At 44.0% G+C, this 15,644-nt stretch overlaps 1 protein-coding gene across 1 annotated transcript; it reads right to left on the bottom strand.

The window, feature by feature from the left end:
- Positions 1–493: 493 nt before the first annotated feature.
- Positions 494–14,294, bottom strand: LOC308151341 (transmembrane protein 184B-like). Its single transcript, XM_080524197.1, has 9 exons — positions 13,895–14,294; positions 11,023–11,256; positions 9,306–9,471; positions 6,701–6,791; positions 6,000–6,075; positions 3,703–3,794; positions 3,296–3,465; positions 2,000–2,194; positions 494–837 (listed from the first exon to the last, which is right to left on the bottom strand). Exons 2-9 carry the CDS (start codon positions 11,254–11,256, stop codon positions 605–607), a joined length of 1,257 nt encoding a protein of 418 aa, XP_080380323.1. The 5' UTR covers positions 13,895–14,294; the 3' UTR covers positions 494–604.
- Between the last annotated feature and the right edge of the window lie 1,350 nt (positions 14,295–15,644).

The raw sequence follows: 15,644 nt of genomic DNA, 5'->3' as shown, positions 1-15,644 counted from the left end.
AACATTTACACACACATAATAATTAGAATCTCCCTTATATCTAATTTCCTAAAGGACTAGTTTACAAATGTAAAGTGTACCCACAAGGTCAGTAAACATCAAAACAAAAAAGGATAGTAAAAAATAAAATTCCAGCGTTTCTGGGGTCCCTTAGAAGGATGCGACCAATAAGTCACTTTCAAATCTAAATATCTTTAGTCAGAGAGTCATGCTGACCAGGCACGATCTCCCTCTATTTGGCAACATATCAGGGGGAGGCCGAGCTAGCCGGAGGGTGAGGAGGGAGGGGATGAGAGACCATCAAGTCCAATGAAAACAAAATGGAGGATGCTCTATGATTCAGAATATCTCAAATGAAGGTGGCAGTCATGTTGGCGAGATAGGCGCGTGTATGTGTGACAGTCCTTTAGTGTTAAAGCACAGCCTGAGGGGTCCTGTTAATGGTGTATGCATGTGTGTATGTGATTATATTGATCCATGGCAGTGGTATGTATTTTCCATGAGCAAATGACCTCTCTTTTTTTTTTACTCTCCCTCTCTCCCACCAGGTAGAGCATCCCGTTGGTGTCACTGTAGGGTGGGGGGTTGGGGGTGGGAGGGTATCTCAGAACTCGTCATCGGAGCTGAGTAGCAGGGTCTTCTCGTTGTCCCCCCGGGTACTCAGGTTGCTGTGGCTGCGGGAGACTGGGGGGCCCCCGCGCTGCTGCTCCAGGGTGGACTGCTGGGTGTACTGCTGGTAGGCTGGGGAGAAGTTGTGGATGGCATCCTGGACCATGTCCCCAGGGTTCATGGTCTCCTTCAGGCTGCTGGAGATGCTCTTCATGGGGGCACAGCGGCCTGGGAAGAGAAGGAGGGGTGGGTGGGGGGTGTTAGTGGACTCATGGAAAGGGAGAGAAGAAGGGATAATGTGAGAAGGAGTAGAACTGTGTAAAGTGGTGTCCTGAGCGTCATGACTCAACAAAATGGAAGACCACATAATAACACTGGACATAACAGAGCCAATGGAACGTCTAGTGCAGTGCAGGGGAAGAGTGTGTATATACACACAGCATACAGAACATGAACTATAAACTATAAAGAAAATATAAACTGTAAAAATACTGCAAAAAAGCAGGGCATGGATTGATGGCAATACAAAATATGTGCATAACAACACAGAAGATGGTGAAAATCTAAATGCATTTACAAACGTCAGGAAAAAGGGTTTATGAATATAGTTACAAAATCGTAGTATAACTAATAATAATATAAGCACCATCACAGACATGGAGGTAACCAGAAAGTACTGAAGCAGGGGGAGACCAAACACAGCTAGCTTTAGACCTACCGTACTGGCCATAGATGGGAAACGACCCTTATAGTGCAGCACAAAGAGAGTGAGAAGGAGAGGGAGGGATGGAAAGAGGAAAAGGGGGATGGAAAAAAGAGGAGGGCGTATCAAAGTATATGGAAGATAAATATTTGAACAATAAAAAAAAGGGAGGGTAGAGTAAAATGAGAAATGGAGGGATTCAACGAAATTCAACGAGGGATTTCAAAGAAAAAGAGCAGAATGGCAAAAACGTGGATGGGGAGGTAGTGGACACAGGAGAGAAAGTAGAATAAAAGAGAGAGAATAGAATAAGTCAGTTGAACAAAGTCACTGAAATACAATGTCAGCTGAACAAAGTCGCTGAAATACAATAGGTCAGTTGAACAAAGTCGCTGAAATAGGATAGGGCAGTTGAAAGGCCATGGCATGGACAAATACTGAGTATAGCTCTAGAAAAATGAACAACTGGTTGCAAAGATCAGATCACAAATATACTCCATAAAGATACATTGATGTTTTGAGTGCAAGAGCTATTTGACTCATTTGATTCAACATTTCTAGTAGCACCAGTAATCACTTCCACTAGCCACCCCATCCCTCAGTCTAGACCTTTGAGACCTCTGGCCACAGCCATTTCCTTCCTCTGCTGTCTCTATCGAGTACCATCCCCTTCTCTCCCCGTCTTACCGTAAGAGTCCAGCCTCTTGTCCATGTAGACCTTGTAGGTGAAAGCGTGCCGCAGGGCCACGGAGGCGAAGAACATCTCGATGCAGATGATGAAGTTCTGGTAGCCGGCGGCGACCGTGCCCTCTCCCACGGACACCTCGGGGGAGTTGATCTTAGGGATGGCACCGCACTTCTCCAGGATGGCCAGCAGCATGCCTGGTACCAGAGAAGGAGAAGAGTGTACATAAGTATCTGCACTATCTGCACCATGCTGACCTCTGTACATAATGTTTACACAGTTCTCATTTAGTTGTGTTCATTTTTTTTTTAACTGCAATGTCTACACTTTTCTATTGATTTCTTTTCTATTTATTTATTTTAAGTTATTTTTATTTACCTGTATGCTATATATACTGTATATACTGTATATGCACAGCTCTGTTTAATAATGTCTTTATTCTAGTCGTACATTACTCTTTTGCTTGCTTTGGCAATGTAAATGTATGTTTCCCATGCCAATAAAGCCCTTTAAATTGAAACTGAATTCAATTGAATTGAATTAAAATTGAGAAGAGGGACGGATGGGGGACAGATAAACCCTGTGGACCAACAGGTTGAGCAGATATCAAATCAAATCAAATCAAATCAAATCAAGTTTTATTTGTATAGCGCATTTCTCACAAAATGTGACTCAATGCGCTTCACTTGATGACAGAGCGGCAAGCAGGCAAAGGTAAAAAAAAAACAGCGGCCCCACACACCCAACCCGCCCCACCAGTCAACCAAGCACAGACCATAATAGCCCCGCACCAGGCTAGTCAAGCAGGTGCCCCAGCGGCGGAACAGACCAAGCACGCGAGGCGGCCGGGGCCCCCGAGGAGAGGCCCGAGGACTACCGGCGCATAGCATGCAAGCCAGGGCGAAGAACCTGTACACCGTGTATCCAGGAAAATTCCCTGCATCTTATCAGCGTACACACTGTAAATAAATTATTTAAAGTTATTTCTGCATCGTTGAAACTGCTTTATCCAGCACGGGGCACAGATCCTGGTACAGGTCCTGGCACTGGTACAGCCTGGTACTTCAGCTCCCAGGTACCAGGTACTGTTACTGTTAGTACTGATATGGCAGATAGGTTTAGGGCAACGGTATTAGGCTATACTGTATGTCTCTGCAATGGCAAAAAAGGAAAGAACACTCCCTAATTTGCGATGGTATATGGGATTATCTAAATAACAACCTTTTGTTATCCCATTTGGATGCAGACTTATCACCTTGTATGTGTGTGTGTGTGTGTGTGTGTGTGTGTGTATGTACCTTGCCAGAAGGAGAGGAAGATGACGGACTTGACCATGAAAAACTTGAGCATGGGGCTGTAGGGGACGAGCAGCTCTCGCGTGGCGAAATAGAACAGGAAGAGAGCGTAGAGCGACAGGCTGACAGAGACGTTGTAGACGATGGTCACGTACAGGTACCCACTGGCCACACTGGAGCGAGAGAGGGAGGGAGGGATAGACAGAGAGAGAGAAAGAGAGACAGACATGTATATAACCACAGAGTAAAAACATCGGTTGACTCATGACTGCCTTTATAATTGGTGACGCCTTGACGTCATACGAATGGTTAAAGAAATGTTAAACATATTAAACATGAGTACTGAAGACAGTGATGCATATACAAAAGAGTGCCAGTGAAGGATAGTGAACGGTCGTGATGCTACGTACTTGAAGTCTCCGTCTCTGTACTTGCCAAAGGCCTGCAGGAGCACAGTGACCATGGCCATCAGAGGCTTCACCACACAGAACTGTAGAGTGGCCTGAGAGAGGGAGGGAGGGAGGGAGGGGATTGAATAACATTATCACAACACACCATGCAGAGAGATTAAGGGCCGGTTTCACAGACAAGGCTTAAGCCTAGTCCTGGACTAAATCACACTTTCAATGTAAAATCTCCATTGAAGATGCTTTTTAGTCCAGGATTAGGCTTAAGCCTTGTCTGTGAAACTGGCCCAGAGTCCTATGAAGAGAAGAGTCCGATGTTCAGAATCAGAATCAGAATTGCTTTTATTACATCCAATGTACAGGTACACAAGAGTAAAATTCTTAGGCTTAGGTTCTTCAACGTTGGCATTGCAGCAGGATATAAAGGGCCAATCCCAATTCACCCCTACGGCTTCGTTTTCACCCCTATGGCTTGATTTGCGCGTTCACGTTTAGGGGGAGGGCTATCCCAATTCATATTTCATCGAGCCATGGCTTCATTTCGAGGGCTAACTATGACTTCATTTCGAGCGATTTCAGGACCAGACTAGCTTCGAAGTCATAGGGGTACGGTACCCCTTGATTCCAGGATGCATTGCGAATCATCTACAGAAATGTTATGTCGGTGCTGTGTCTAACGTTACAGTAACGCAACACTGCATGACAGTCGAGCATTTCAGAGATGTACAATCATAAATCAATTATTACCTGTGGCGTTTGATAGCGGATGATGGTACACATACGTATGTAAAGTTATCTGTCAAACGTTCGGCTGACTTGTACATGATGCGCATTTTTACCTATTTCCATGTAGCGGCACCCGCAATCTAATCTGAGCAGTTGTTATTATGTAATATTATTAATGGGTTGTATCATTCATTTAAATGCATTATAGGCCTTTTCTTTATAACAGGCACAACAACAACAAAACGTTATTATGCCGATGTGCTGTGTGTCTAACGTTACAGGCTGCATGACAGTCGAGCATTTCAGAGATGTACAATCATACATCAATTATTACCTGTGGCGTTTGACAGCGGATGATGGTACACATATGTAAAGTTATCTATCAAACGTTAGTTTAATGTCATTACAATGCATTATAGACCTTTTCTTTATAACAAGCATAACAAAAAAATCGCTGTTATGCCTGATCACTTCCATTAGACTACTAAAGCAGGACACCGGAGCACAGTCTGACAGTCACCCTGTTCCTCTGCCCCGGCAACTGACCCATAGAAATGTGCGCGATTAACATTTCATGTACAATCATGAAATAAATTGTGGTGTTTGACAGCGGATGATGGTAGACATATTTAATGTAAAGTTATCTATCTAAAGTTTTCTATCCACAGGCTGATATGTGCATGATAGGCGCGAATCCCCCCCCCCCCCTTGGTGGTAGAAATTGTATTGTATTGCGGCATACCAAAACAACTCGCAATCTAATCCGAGCAGTTGTTATTATGTAATATTATTGATGGATTTGACATTTTTGATGGAGGGCAGTGAGCGGGAGACTCATCAAGGACATGTAGTTAATTAATGCAGTGGACAGCGGCTGTTTCTCCAGCGTTCCTGTCACTTCGGATTTCGGAACGTCATAAAATTAAATATGTAAGTCATGCATTTTTCCATGTTTCCCATTGATGGTATATGACGCCGTAAATTTAACTAAAGTTCAGCCGCGAAGTTGTTGCACTGTTGTCCTAAATCAGTGCAGACTGGCAGGGTAGGAGCACAGGTTTCATACAGGTTAGAGCGCCATTATTCTGTCATGGTCTGATAATGAAGCATTGTTCTTTTTTATTTGATGACTTGTTTGATCGATTGATAGCGTAAAAGTGAAGTTGTGAATGAGTCGCGAGCGTCAATGCTTTTCTACGATACTCCTGATGACGTATCAGTCTTGAAGGGTTGTCCCATTTCATAGGGGTAGATTTCAACCCCTTCGGCTTGTGGCTCTGTTCGAAGGCCTTGGCTCGAAATCGAGTCACACTCGAAAACGAGCCATAGGGGTAGAAAAGGGAATCGGGATTGGGCCAAAATCAACAATAATATAATAAATTAAAATAAGTAAAGTAAGTAATAATAAAGCAGAATAAGGTCATCTGTTTCTTAACGTTGTAATATGTCCAGAGAAGCATCCAGAGAGTATGAAAGGCAGAGAGTCATTTACATCCTTCAAAATTAAAGGCAGGAAGGCAACATAGGCTCACAAGTACTTTCTTGGTGTGAGGAAAGTATGATCCATACGGTACCTGTTTGCAGAATCTGAGGAAGCCAATGGAGTAGGTTCTGCCCCAGAGACAGCAGGTCCCATACACACAACTGGACCTGGAGGAGAGAAGAATGGTAAATAATCTGCACTTAATATAGCGCCTTATTCCAAATCGCTTTACAATGGCTTCTCATTCACCCATTCATTCACACACCAATGGCGGCAAGCTACCATGCAAGCAATTTGGGGTTCAGTGGCTTGCCCAAGGACACCTCGACACATGGCCAGCCAGGGATTGAACCGCCGAACCTGCAATCATTAGACACCGACTCTACCTCCTGAGCCACAGCCGCCCCACACTTCAGATCGAAACACATTATATCCAGCATTTGCGTGATGCTTCAATGAAATAATTTGAACATTTATTACTTTATTATTACTTACTTTATTTATTTTGCATTATTCTATTATTGTGATTTTGTATCTTGATGCTGCAATGCCAATGTTGAACCTAAGCCAAACTATTTTACTTTTGTGTACTTGTACATTGGGATGTAATAAAAGAGATTCTGATTATTTATCAGTAATTGTCATAAACCCCCCCCCCCCCAATATATTTAGAGAGAGAGAGAGACAGAGAGAGAGAGAGAGAGAGAGAGAGAGAGAGAGAGAGAGAGAGAGAGAGAGAGAGGAGAGAGAGAAAGAGGGAGAGAGAGAGAGGACACCAACAGACACACTCACTCAATAGGTTTTCCTCTGATCTCAGCCATGATGGCGCTCTCCCCTCCGAGGTACTCATAACACAGGCTGAGGAAGTTGTAGATCACAAACGCTGCAGAGGAACACACAGTGACACAGACACATGTTAGCAAAGAGCAATAACAGTTTATGCCTATGTCTAGAAGACAGATAGGAAGAAAATAAACTTCAGGAAGATAAAAAAAGAAGATATGGGGGGTCTAAGAATCACATTTGCAGTCTGTCACTAGTTTGATTAGCGCAACAAAACGTCCTATCTTTATTTCTTTCGATATCCCCCAACTCCAAAACAGAACATCCATCCCCCATCTGTGTATGTTTGTGTTGATCCAGCTGGATCAAATAAACACCCCACGAGAACCTCCAAGAGACATGTAAGAGAAGGAAAGAATCCAACACACACACACAAGCAAGTACAGTGCTTTTGTATTTATCTTCGATAATGATGTGTCTTAAGGCCTGCTTTAATAGCCCCAACAGTCTGAAAAACCTTTAGATCGTCAGAAAGAGAGTTCCAAAGACAATAATAATGCTATGGGTTAGACTCCTGTATTTCCCAGGAGATGAATGCCGCTGTGTTGTGTGTCAATGCAGAGGGCAGAGCAGAGCAGAGGAGGGCAGGACAAGAGGGGAGACTGGGTCATTGTCCCCAATAGCCTCCAGCTACACCGCCCTCTATTCTAGCTTGGATCAACATTGCTCTGTCCCACTGTGTATACACACACACACACACACACACACACACACACACACACACACACACACACACACACATACACAATAGCAAGCCACCCTCCCCCACTGTTTGGGACAGCCAATCTACAACTCTCTCTCTCTCTCTGTAGCCTAGAGGTTCCGAGCCCTATCACCACTATAGTCCAATAAACTAAATAGAATCACTCTAGTTGATTTAGTACAATGCTACAAGGGCAACTTTTTTTTATTTATAGATTTTTAATAATCTAATGAAACACTATCTTCCACTCCTCTCATCATGGGTACAAATGAGCTCTCTAGGAGATGCTATTGGTTCATAGAGATTCACAGAACCTTACAGATCAAACAAACGCTTCCAATAGAACGACAAAGCCGACAGCAGGTCGTGACTCCCCAGAGAGTGTTGACATAGAAAAGCCTCTCCAGTCAGACTCAATCACTTCCAGTTGGCCGGGGCAGCAGGAGTGTGCAGGTCTCTCCACTCCATCTCCATCTTTCTCTCTCTTCATCTCACAATCTCTCCGTCTCAATCTCTCTCTCTCTCTCTCTCTCTCTCTCTCTCTCTCTCTCTCTCTCTCTCTCTCTCTCTCTCTCTCTCTCTCTCTCTCTGTCTCATTCTCTCTCCATCTGCTTCTCTCTCACTCCTGGGCTCTGTTCGGTGTAATCAATGTCCTTGACTGGGTGGAGTGTAGTTTCAGCTGCTCTCCCAGGTGTTCTGTTGAAGCTAATTTGAGGGCAGCGATGAGGTCTACTCTATCCTCCTTTACGGCTCTCTCTGCCTTCCTGTCTCCTCTCTAACACATGGGAGACACACAACACCTCTCTATTACGTCTACCCTCCATTTAGTTTAATTGCATAATTTCAATGCATTGTTCATAGAAGTATGTGCAGTCAGTTGTGGAGGGTGGTACACTCACACATGTGTGTGTGTGTGTGTGTGTGTGTGTGTGTGTGTGTGTGTGTGTGTGTGTGTGTGCAAGCATGTATGTTTGTGCTTCTCTGTGGGTCTGTTGGTACTACAGCACTGGGTGTCTCCTCTCTATATTTAGCGGTGTGAGGCCCTAGCTGCTGCCTGTCCCGTCCCGCGTGTCCCATATGCTGTTGGGCAGGGGTAGCATACACACACACACACACACACACACACACAAACACACACACACACACACACAGCAGACTATATAACACAGCATTCTTTGACACAGGGTAGACAAAGCATGCAGTGGATTGTAAAGCAATCCCTCGCACACACTCGCATACTATTACTTCTTCACACAAGGAACAAGGAGGCCAACAAGGACTTGTTGAAGTCCGACAGGCATATCATTATATCATATCCTTTTGATACCATTTGACAAAATGTCATTGACTCACAATTAACATCAATAAGATCACTGTTCACCACCTACGTTGTGGTCAATGCAGGGGTGTTTGTAACCGCTATAACATAACGTCAGAAGGAACTGTAATGCCTGTACAGACACAGCAAGTTGGTAGCTAGAGAACAAAGCCAGAAGACTTATCTGTTCATAAGTTAGTGATTTCTAAAACTCTTCCTACGGCTTTGGTCGTTTGCATACTATTGCTAGGGAACAGGCTTCCCCTCCCCGGCAATCCCAGCAGGCCTTGGAAACAACAAGAGAACAAAGATGGCCGTCGTCGTAAAAGGCAGAGAGGCCGCATAAGCCATCTGTCACTAGGGTCAGAGCAGATTCCCACACGCTCATTTCTACTGAGACACAAAACAAGTGCGTAGGTAAAGACGTATACATAAACACAGAGACATATACACTGAAACACTAGGGGAAAGCACCGGAAATGTCTTGTCTTGGAAATATGGGCATCTTTTGGGGGGTGGGCTGTAGTCCTTACCCTCGTAGCAGTCACGGACCGTGTCGAAGTAGACGTAGTACTCCTCGTTGGTGAAGAACAGAAGGCTGAGCCAGGAGTCGAAGGCGTAGATGGGGACGATGAAGAGGATCCGCACGATGTGCCTCTGCTCGTTGGGAGAACTGTAGTAACGAAGGTGCATGTAAATCTGATATGATATGGGGAGAGAGGGAAGAGGAGAGAGAGGGGGGGGGGGGGGTGGAGAGAGAGAGAAAACAAGAAAGAGAGACATGGTTACTACAGGTGAGACAGAAGAGGAGAGAGTCAAACTTTATTTATAACCTTATCACTAAAAAGACATGGGAAGATTTCAATAAGTGATAATAACAGATAACAGTACATTCTACCGAAAAATATTTTAACTTGCAGGTATGCGAGTACTGTAACTGTGACAACTTTAAACTTGACTGTTCAGCAGATAAAGAGGGTGATTGTGTTTGAATATTCACAGCTTCCTCCCTGACAGAGTCCACAGCTAGGTCAACGTGAGCTAAATGGGTTAGCTGAAACCACTGTCTCATGAAATCAATCTGTGTGTTTTTTCACCAGCACTCAGGGCTGTGACAGAGACTGGAGGTTCTGCCCACATCCTGGGGAGTGTTATCAAACATTGTCTGTGTGTGTGTGTGTGTGTGTGTGTGTGTGTGTGTGTGTGTGTGTGTGTGTGTGTGTGTGTCTGTGTGGGTGTGTGTGTGTGTGTGTGCACATGTGAGCCTAAGCAGGTGTTCAGTATGTGGGTTTGTATGATGAGTGAGTGGGTCTCTGTGTGTTTAATGTGTGTTGATGATTCGTCTCATTGGGTGGACTTAGTTTTTCCATTTCAGAAGAGCAGGCCTTTTGTCATCAGCAACCTTTGTCTGCCTCGTCTGTTTTCCTTCCATTTACACAATACTCCACCTATCACCTTTCCAGGCCTGTGCACATACACCGTCGGTAAAATAGCAAACAACGGGTGATACAGAGAGAAAGACAGAGAGAGAGGGCCTTGCACCCAGCCAGCGCTGTTGCTAGGCAACAGCCCCCGCTCTGTGATGTCACAGCGGAGCTGGGTGCACCTGTTGTCAGAGCGACGACGGCACATCCTCAACCCTTTAGGTATGAGCAGCAAGCAACACACAGGGGGCAATCATTAACCTGGGTCTTTCAACACAATAATAGATCACATTTACATAACACTGGTCAGTAAAAACTAAATGAGCTTTACATAGCAATGGAGGGAAACCCAATGCATCAACCTCCAGCAGGCCTATACGGTAAACCTAAAGCAAGGGAAGGATCACCTCGTTCATGGCCCAGTAGCCTGAGGTGTTCCAGGCTGGGTGTGTTTCAGGGTGCATAATCAACCTGGTCTTGGCAGACGTCAAGAATCTGAGAGAGGAAGTGTTGATCTGCTGCTGCTGCTGCTGCAGCTCCTATCTGCAGTTTGATTTGTAAATGCCATGCTGGAATACCTACAGTACAGCAGGCAGCCATCTTAGGCAACAGAGAGGCCTGATGCCTCACTAGTATCTAGAGATGAAACATGAACTGAGATACAAGGATAATGTCAGAGTGTGTGCGTCTGTGTGTGCGTCTGTGTATGTATGTGTGTGTGTGTGTGTGTCTATGTTAATTTGTGTCATTGAGTGCATGGGTGAGAATGTGAGTATGTGACATTTATGTGTGTGTGTGTGTGTGTGTGTCTTTACCACCCCCTTACCTGGTGACAAGTGAGCAGTAGGGCGGTCCACACGAAAAAACCAGACACAGTCTGGGCAGTGGAGGTCATGAGGAAGATGGGTTGCTCTGGGGTGACCACAGGGGCCTCTGGTACCCAGGATGTGTTGGACCCTGACGGGGACGCTGTTGCCGGGGGCCCGGGGGCCAGACCCACTGGGAACTCATTCCCCAGCTGCTCTGACAGGGGCATGCCACGCCTCCACAGCTCTTCCATCTGGGGGTAGAGGGAGACACCAGGGGGATAAGGAGGGTTTAGGGGTCTGCTGGATAATGATGAATACACAGAAACAGACACACGCACGTGTGTGTGCGCATCTGTGCACATCACACACAGGTTGAATATTGGCTTATTCTGCAATTGTAAGAAATGTTTCGTAGCAGGTCCCAGGAGTTTGATTAAGACTCGTGTCTAGGTTATCAAACACAAACCGAGCACCGACTCATCAGGAGCATACCAATCAAGCCACTACTTGCTTCAATTGAGCAATCTACACAGAGGCTGAATCCCTGGGGAGCATTCTCTGATGCGTGGAACAGTCAAGAGAGACGGAAATAAGCAGAAAAAGAGGATGCAGAGGGAGGAGAGAGAGAGAGAAAGAAGGAGAGAAAGAAAGAGAGAGAGAGAGAGAGAGAGAGAGAGAGAGAGGAGCCAGAAGGAGGTGGAAGGGAGGAGGGTGATGGAGGTTGCGAGAACACAGGAACACAATGAATCAGTCAAATAGAGAGAATTGGTGTGACGTGGGCTGAGAGGGCCGCTGACCCAAATTCTCCTCCTCCTCTTCTCCTTGGTCTCAAGGGGGCTAGTTTGGGCAGGGGCTAGTGGAGGACAGACACAAATAGGCTACGTACATAATCAAATGCCCACAGAGCTCCGGTTGGACACCTTGCCACAGCCACACATGGTAAGAGTGTACGGTCCCAGTCACCCAGACCCAGATGTGGCAGACAAACTAGGTACTAAGGAATGAGACACCTAGACATTGTAGAGCTTTATAGGTCAGCAGTTACAATATGAAGGATTGGCAGGGAAATGTGGCTTTGTATTGTTAATAACAAAGCATATCTTAATGTTAATAATCTGAATCTTAAGTAATTTAATTAACACTATGTGCTGAGAATTGCTGAGTCCGTTGACTCAGTCCCTAACATCCTCAGTCCCTAATAATAATGTAACACTCCAGAAATTTACTTTCAGTGTTGGACATTTGCTGTTGTGTTTCTGCATGCGCGCATGATTCATAGAGGCAGCCACCAGAGGCAGAAATCTGAAATCTACAACACCCCGGCAGAAACAACTTGTTCAAACAGTGACGGGTAGGATTTTTAGAAAGCGCTTTTCTGGGACAAAACAGTGTTCGTAAACTAGATATTTCTTTCAAGGGATCTCATTCCTTTATTACTATCAATTAAACATAGTCATTACAACCATTACAAAGCTTTTAGAAATCTTTAATTTACATACTGGACCGTTAAGATCACCACATTTACGCGCTGTTATGTCATTTTCATCAATAAGGGTCATACTGATTTCTAACAGAAAACCAGCAGCAGATGTGTAGGTTGCTGTCATGGTTGTGTAATGTAATGGTGACAACAACTAATAAATGTCCTTTATCCTATATTATATATCTTACTGTATTCGTGTTTGTTTGTGCATTTATGTGAATTCACACTACCCCACATGTCAATACAAAAGCAAGCCACATCAAAGGTAAGGTCAATACTCCACATCCCCTTATTAACGGTTCATTAACGGTCAATGGGTTATGAAATGCATCAGTCCGGATGCCCAGAAGCCAATAATTTAATCACCGAGAATAACATTGATTTGATAAAGAGATACAGAACAGCCCATATGAAATTAAAAGCTAAATATAGACAGGCCCTGACTGTCAGTGACTCACACTCTGCCTGATGATGCCTGGCCCTGGAAGACATTAACTACCTCACCAGAACAGTTGCGTTTGAGTGACAAACACAACTCACACACTTGTTTTCTCTTAGAGGCCTCTCTACTGGATGACAATTTAGTTGTTTTTTATTGAAGCTTTATCAATCCAGGTTCGTCTCATTGGGATTAAATCTATTTCACCAGAGAGGCCTGGTGATGATAGGCAATCTACTGAGGTGGAATTCTGTGTGGAGTATGGGAAATGAATGGCAAATTGCATATGACTTCATTACACGTGAATATGAGGAGGAATGTGTAATAAACAAATGAATAGATTGATTAATTAATTGACACAGATATTGATAAATTAAGGATAAATCTAGGAAGAGGTGGATCATGGCAAGATGGTCAAAATGACTGGGCATTGCAAGCAAACTAAGCATCAAATAGGGTGTCTGTGGCTGATGTTCATAACATCTATCTATCTAATCCAGAGACAGTTGAGTTGAGTTCAACCCTGCTGACTAGACCCGAGAGTGCGTTTCAAAACATCTTTTGTACTTTGACCTGAATCCCGTCAGTCATCCAAATCAGGCGTTATTAGATGTATATTAGCTATGAGACAATGATAAAACATTAAACACCAAAACCAAAAAAAGCTCCATCCTCTGTAAATGACGATATAGATAAAGCAATTGATTTGCGTAATAAAAAAAACATGGTGGAAGCAAAAAGCTGCTGCTAAAGATGTCTTGTATCATATGAATACAAAAACAATGGCCTAATCATTATGTATAATGATTATATATAAGACCATTGAATTTAAGAGGTGTTAACAAACATCTGCAAAGCTTATCCCAATATTATATCAAGCTTAATCTGCGTTTCATTTGTTTGCAGTTTGAGACATCCTCCTCGGATTCCCATTCCAAACACACACCAGAGCGCGAGCCTGTCTTACCTCCTCTGCTGCAGTTGTTGTCTGATGTGCACGCGCTGCAGTTGTCTGAGTCCAAGCATTAATTTTTTCCTATAGATTAATTATGGCCGAAAACCCATGCACATAAATAAATTTAAAAATCTACGAAATCTTACAACATCTGAACAGCACTATCTAACCACCTAGAACGTTACACCATGTTTACACACAGACAGAGATGGGCTTTTATCTAGCATTGGCCGCTAGCATCGTTAGCTGTCTGTTCGCTGGCAAACTCCTCAAAAGCAACGAAACAAAAGTTTGGACTGTATTAATAGCCCATCCCAATCAGATAAACTCAACTTATTCACTGACTAAAATAATGCAATCATCTAACGGGCCTTCTTTCTATCTCCAATGATTCCAGCACCGTTATTTCCCCCCTACCTCTCAATGATCAGTACAGTATGCTGTGCTAGCGATGGAAAGTCCTCCAGTGCTTTTTCTACGCAAGCGCAATGCATCGAGATGTTTTCCCATGAAAAATGATGTAACTGGAGCGCCAGCTGGTCTTGCATGTGCTCATTGTTGTAGACCCCCACCCCCTACTCCATAAAGGCAAGGTCAACAAAGCCAGACAACAAAGTCCAGCCTTGACTTTTCACACTTAATTGATTTGACTTGTCGATTCAGTTACGACAATTATGCTAGCTTCTACTATGTAAACTCAGCATCTTACACAAAACATTAGTGCATAATAAAGTATACATAGCAATATAGTTAAGACAGAAACATTTAAGACACAATATAAGGAACAAAAAAAATAAACAAAATGCTCAAGACCAAACATTGTGAGGAACGGTTTTTTATTTATTTTTTATTACTTCATAAAATATACACAAATACTGTCGTAAATAAAGTTAAAGTGTGTTAAAGAACTGTACAAGATATCAGTACACAATACATAAAGTGAATTCCCATAACCCATCCCTGACCAGCTCTAGCCCCTCCCACCCCACGGTTACATTGCCACTGGGTCTCACTGGCCTGTGAGGAGGACATTGAACAAACACAGGTCATTACCAGAATCTGTGCAGGGGAGGGTGGTGGAGGCAGAAATTGGAGGGCTGGCTCATTGTAATGGATGGAGTGGAATGAGGAATGGCATCAAACACATTGTTGACACCATTCCTGATTCCATTCCATGCATTACATTGTGCCTGTCCCCTGATTTATATCTCCACCAGCCTCTGCTGAATCTGTGACATCACTGAGACCGGAGTCCCAGAATATTTATTTTCTTATCAATGACATCAAGGGCGCTGGTTAATCACATCCAGAGCCTTCCATTTCTCAATAGGAAGCTGTGGTGAGTGGTGACATCAAGCCGCTATCATCAACTCCCCCTTTTAAGTGATTTAAAGGAAAAGCAGCCTGCCCTTTACAAGGTCATTGGTTAAGAATATGGACTGCCTTTGGAGGCAAGGTTATGGCCCTGTTTTGAATACTCCACAACCTTAAATGCATCCATCCTACGCGCCCCCCCCCCCCCCCCCCCCATAATCACTGATTTGACAGGATGTGATTGGTGAAAGTCACACAGTGGAAAGCTTTCTCTGACCAATCCACTCATGTTCGTCAGTGATTACTTCAAGGATGGGAGGGAGGAAGGATGCAACAAGTATTCTTAAGTATTGGAACAGGACACAACAGTGGAACGATGGGGATACAGTATAGTGCCGAGGACTCAACAGGCTGTGAACAAGCTGCAGCTAATAAGTTACAAACTGGA

Source organism: Nansenia antarctica, assembly GCF_963989245.1.
Source record: "Nansenia antarctica genome assembly, chromosome: 2".
Taxonomy (NCBI): Eukaryota; Metazoa; Chordata; class Actinopteri; order Argentiniformes; family Microstomatidae; genus Nansenia; species Nansenia antarctica.
Note: the sequence above shows the minus strand (reverse complement) of the source record. Positions and strands in the feature narration are given on the sequence as shown.

What these genes read in the sequence shown, in the direction of transcription:
- LOC308151341 (XM_080524197.1), bottom strand. Translation starts at nt 11,256, where the DNA reads ATGGAAGAGCTGTGGAGGCGTGGCATGCCCCTGTCAGAGCAGCTGGGG. An exon ending in TCCTCAGATTCTGCAAACAG is followed by an intron (nt 3,795 to 5,999) that starts GTACCGTATGGA and finishes TCCCTCTCTCAG; the next exon opens with GCCACTCTACAGTTCTGTGT. An exon ending in TACAGAGACGGAGACTTCAA is followed by an intron (nt 3,466 to 3,702) that starts GTACGTAGCATC and finishes CTCTCGCTCCAG; the next exon opens with TGTGGCCAGTGGGTACCTGT.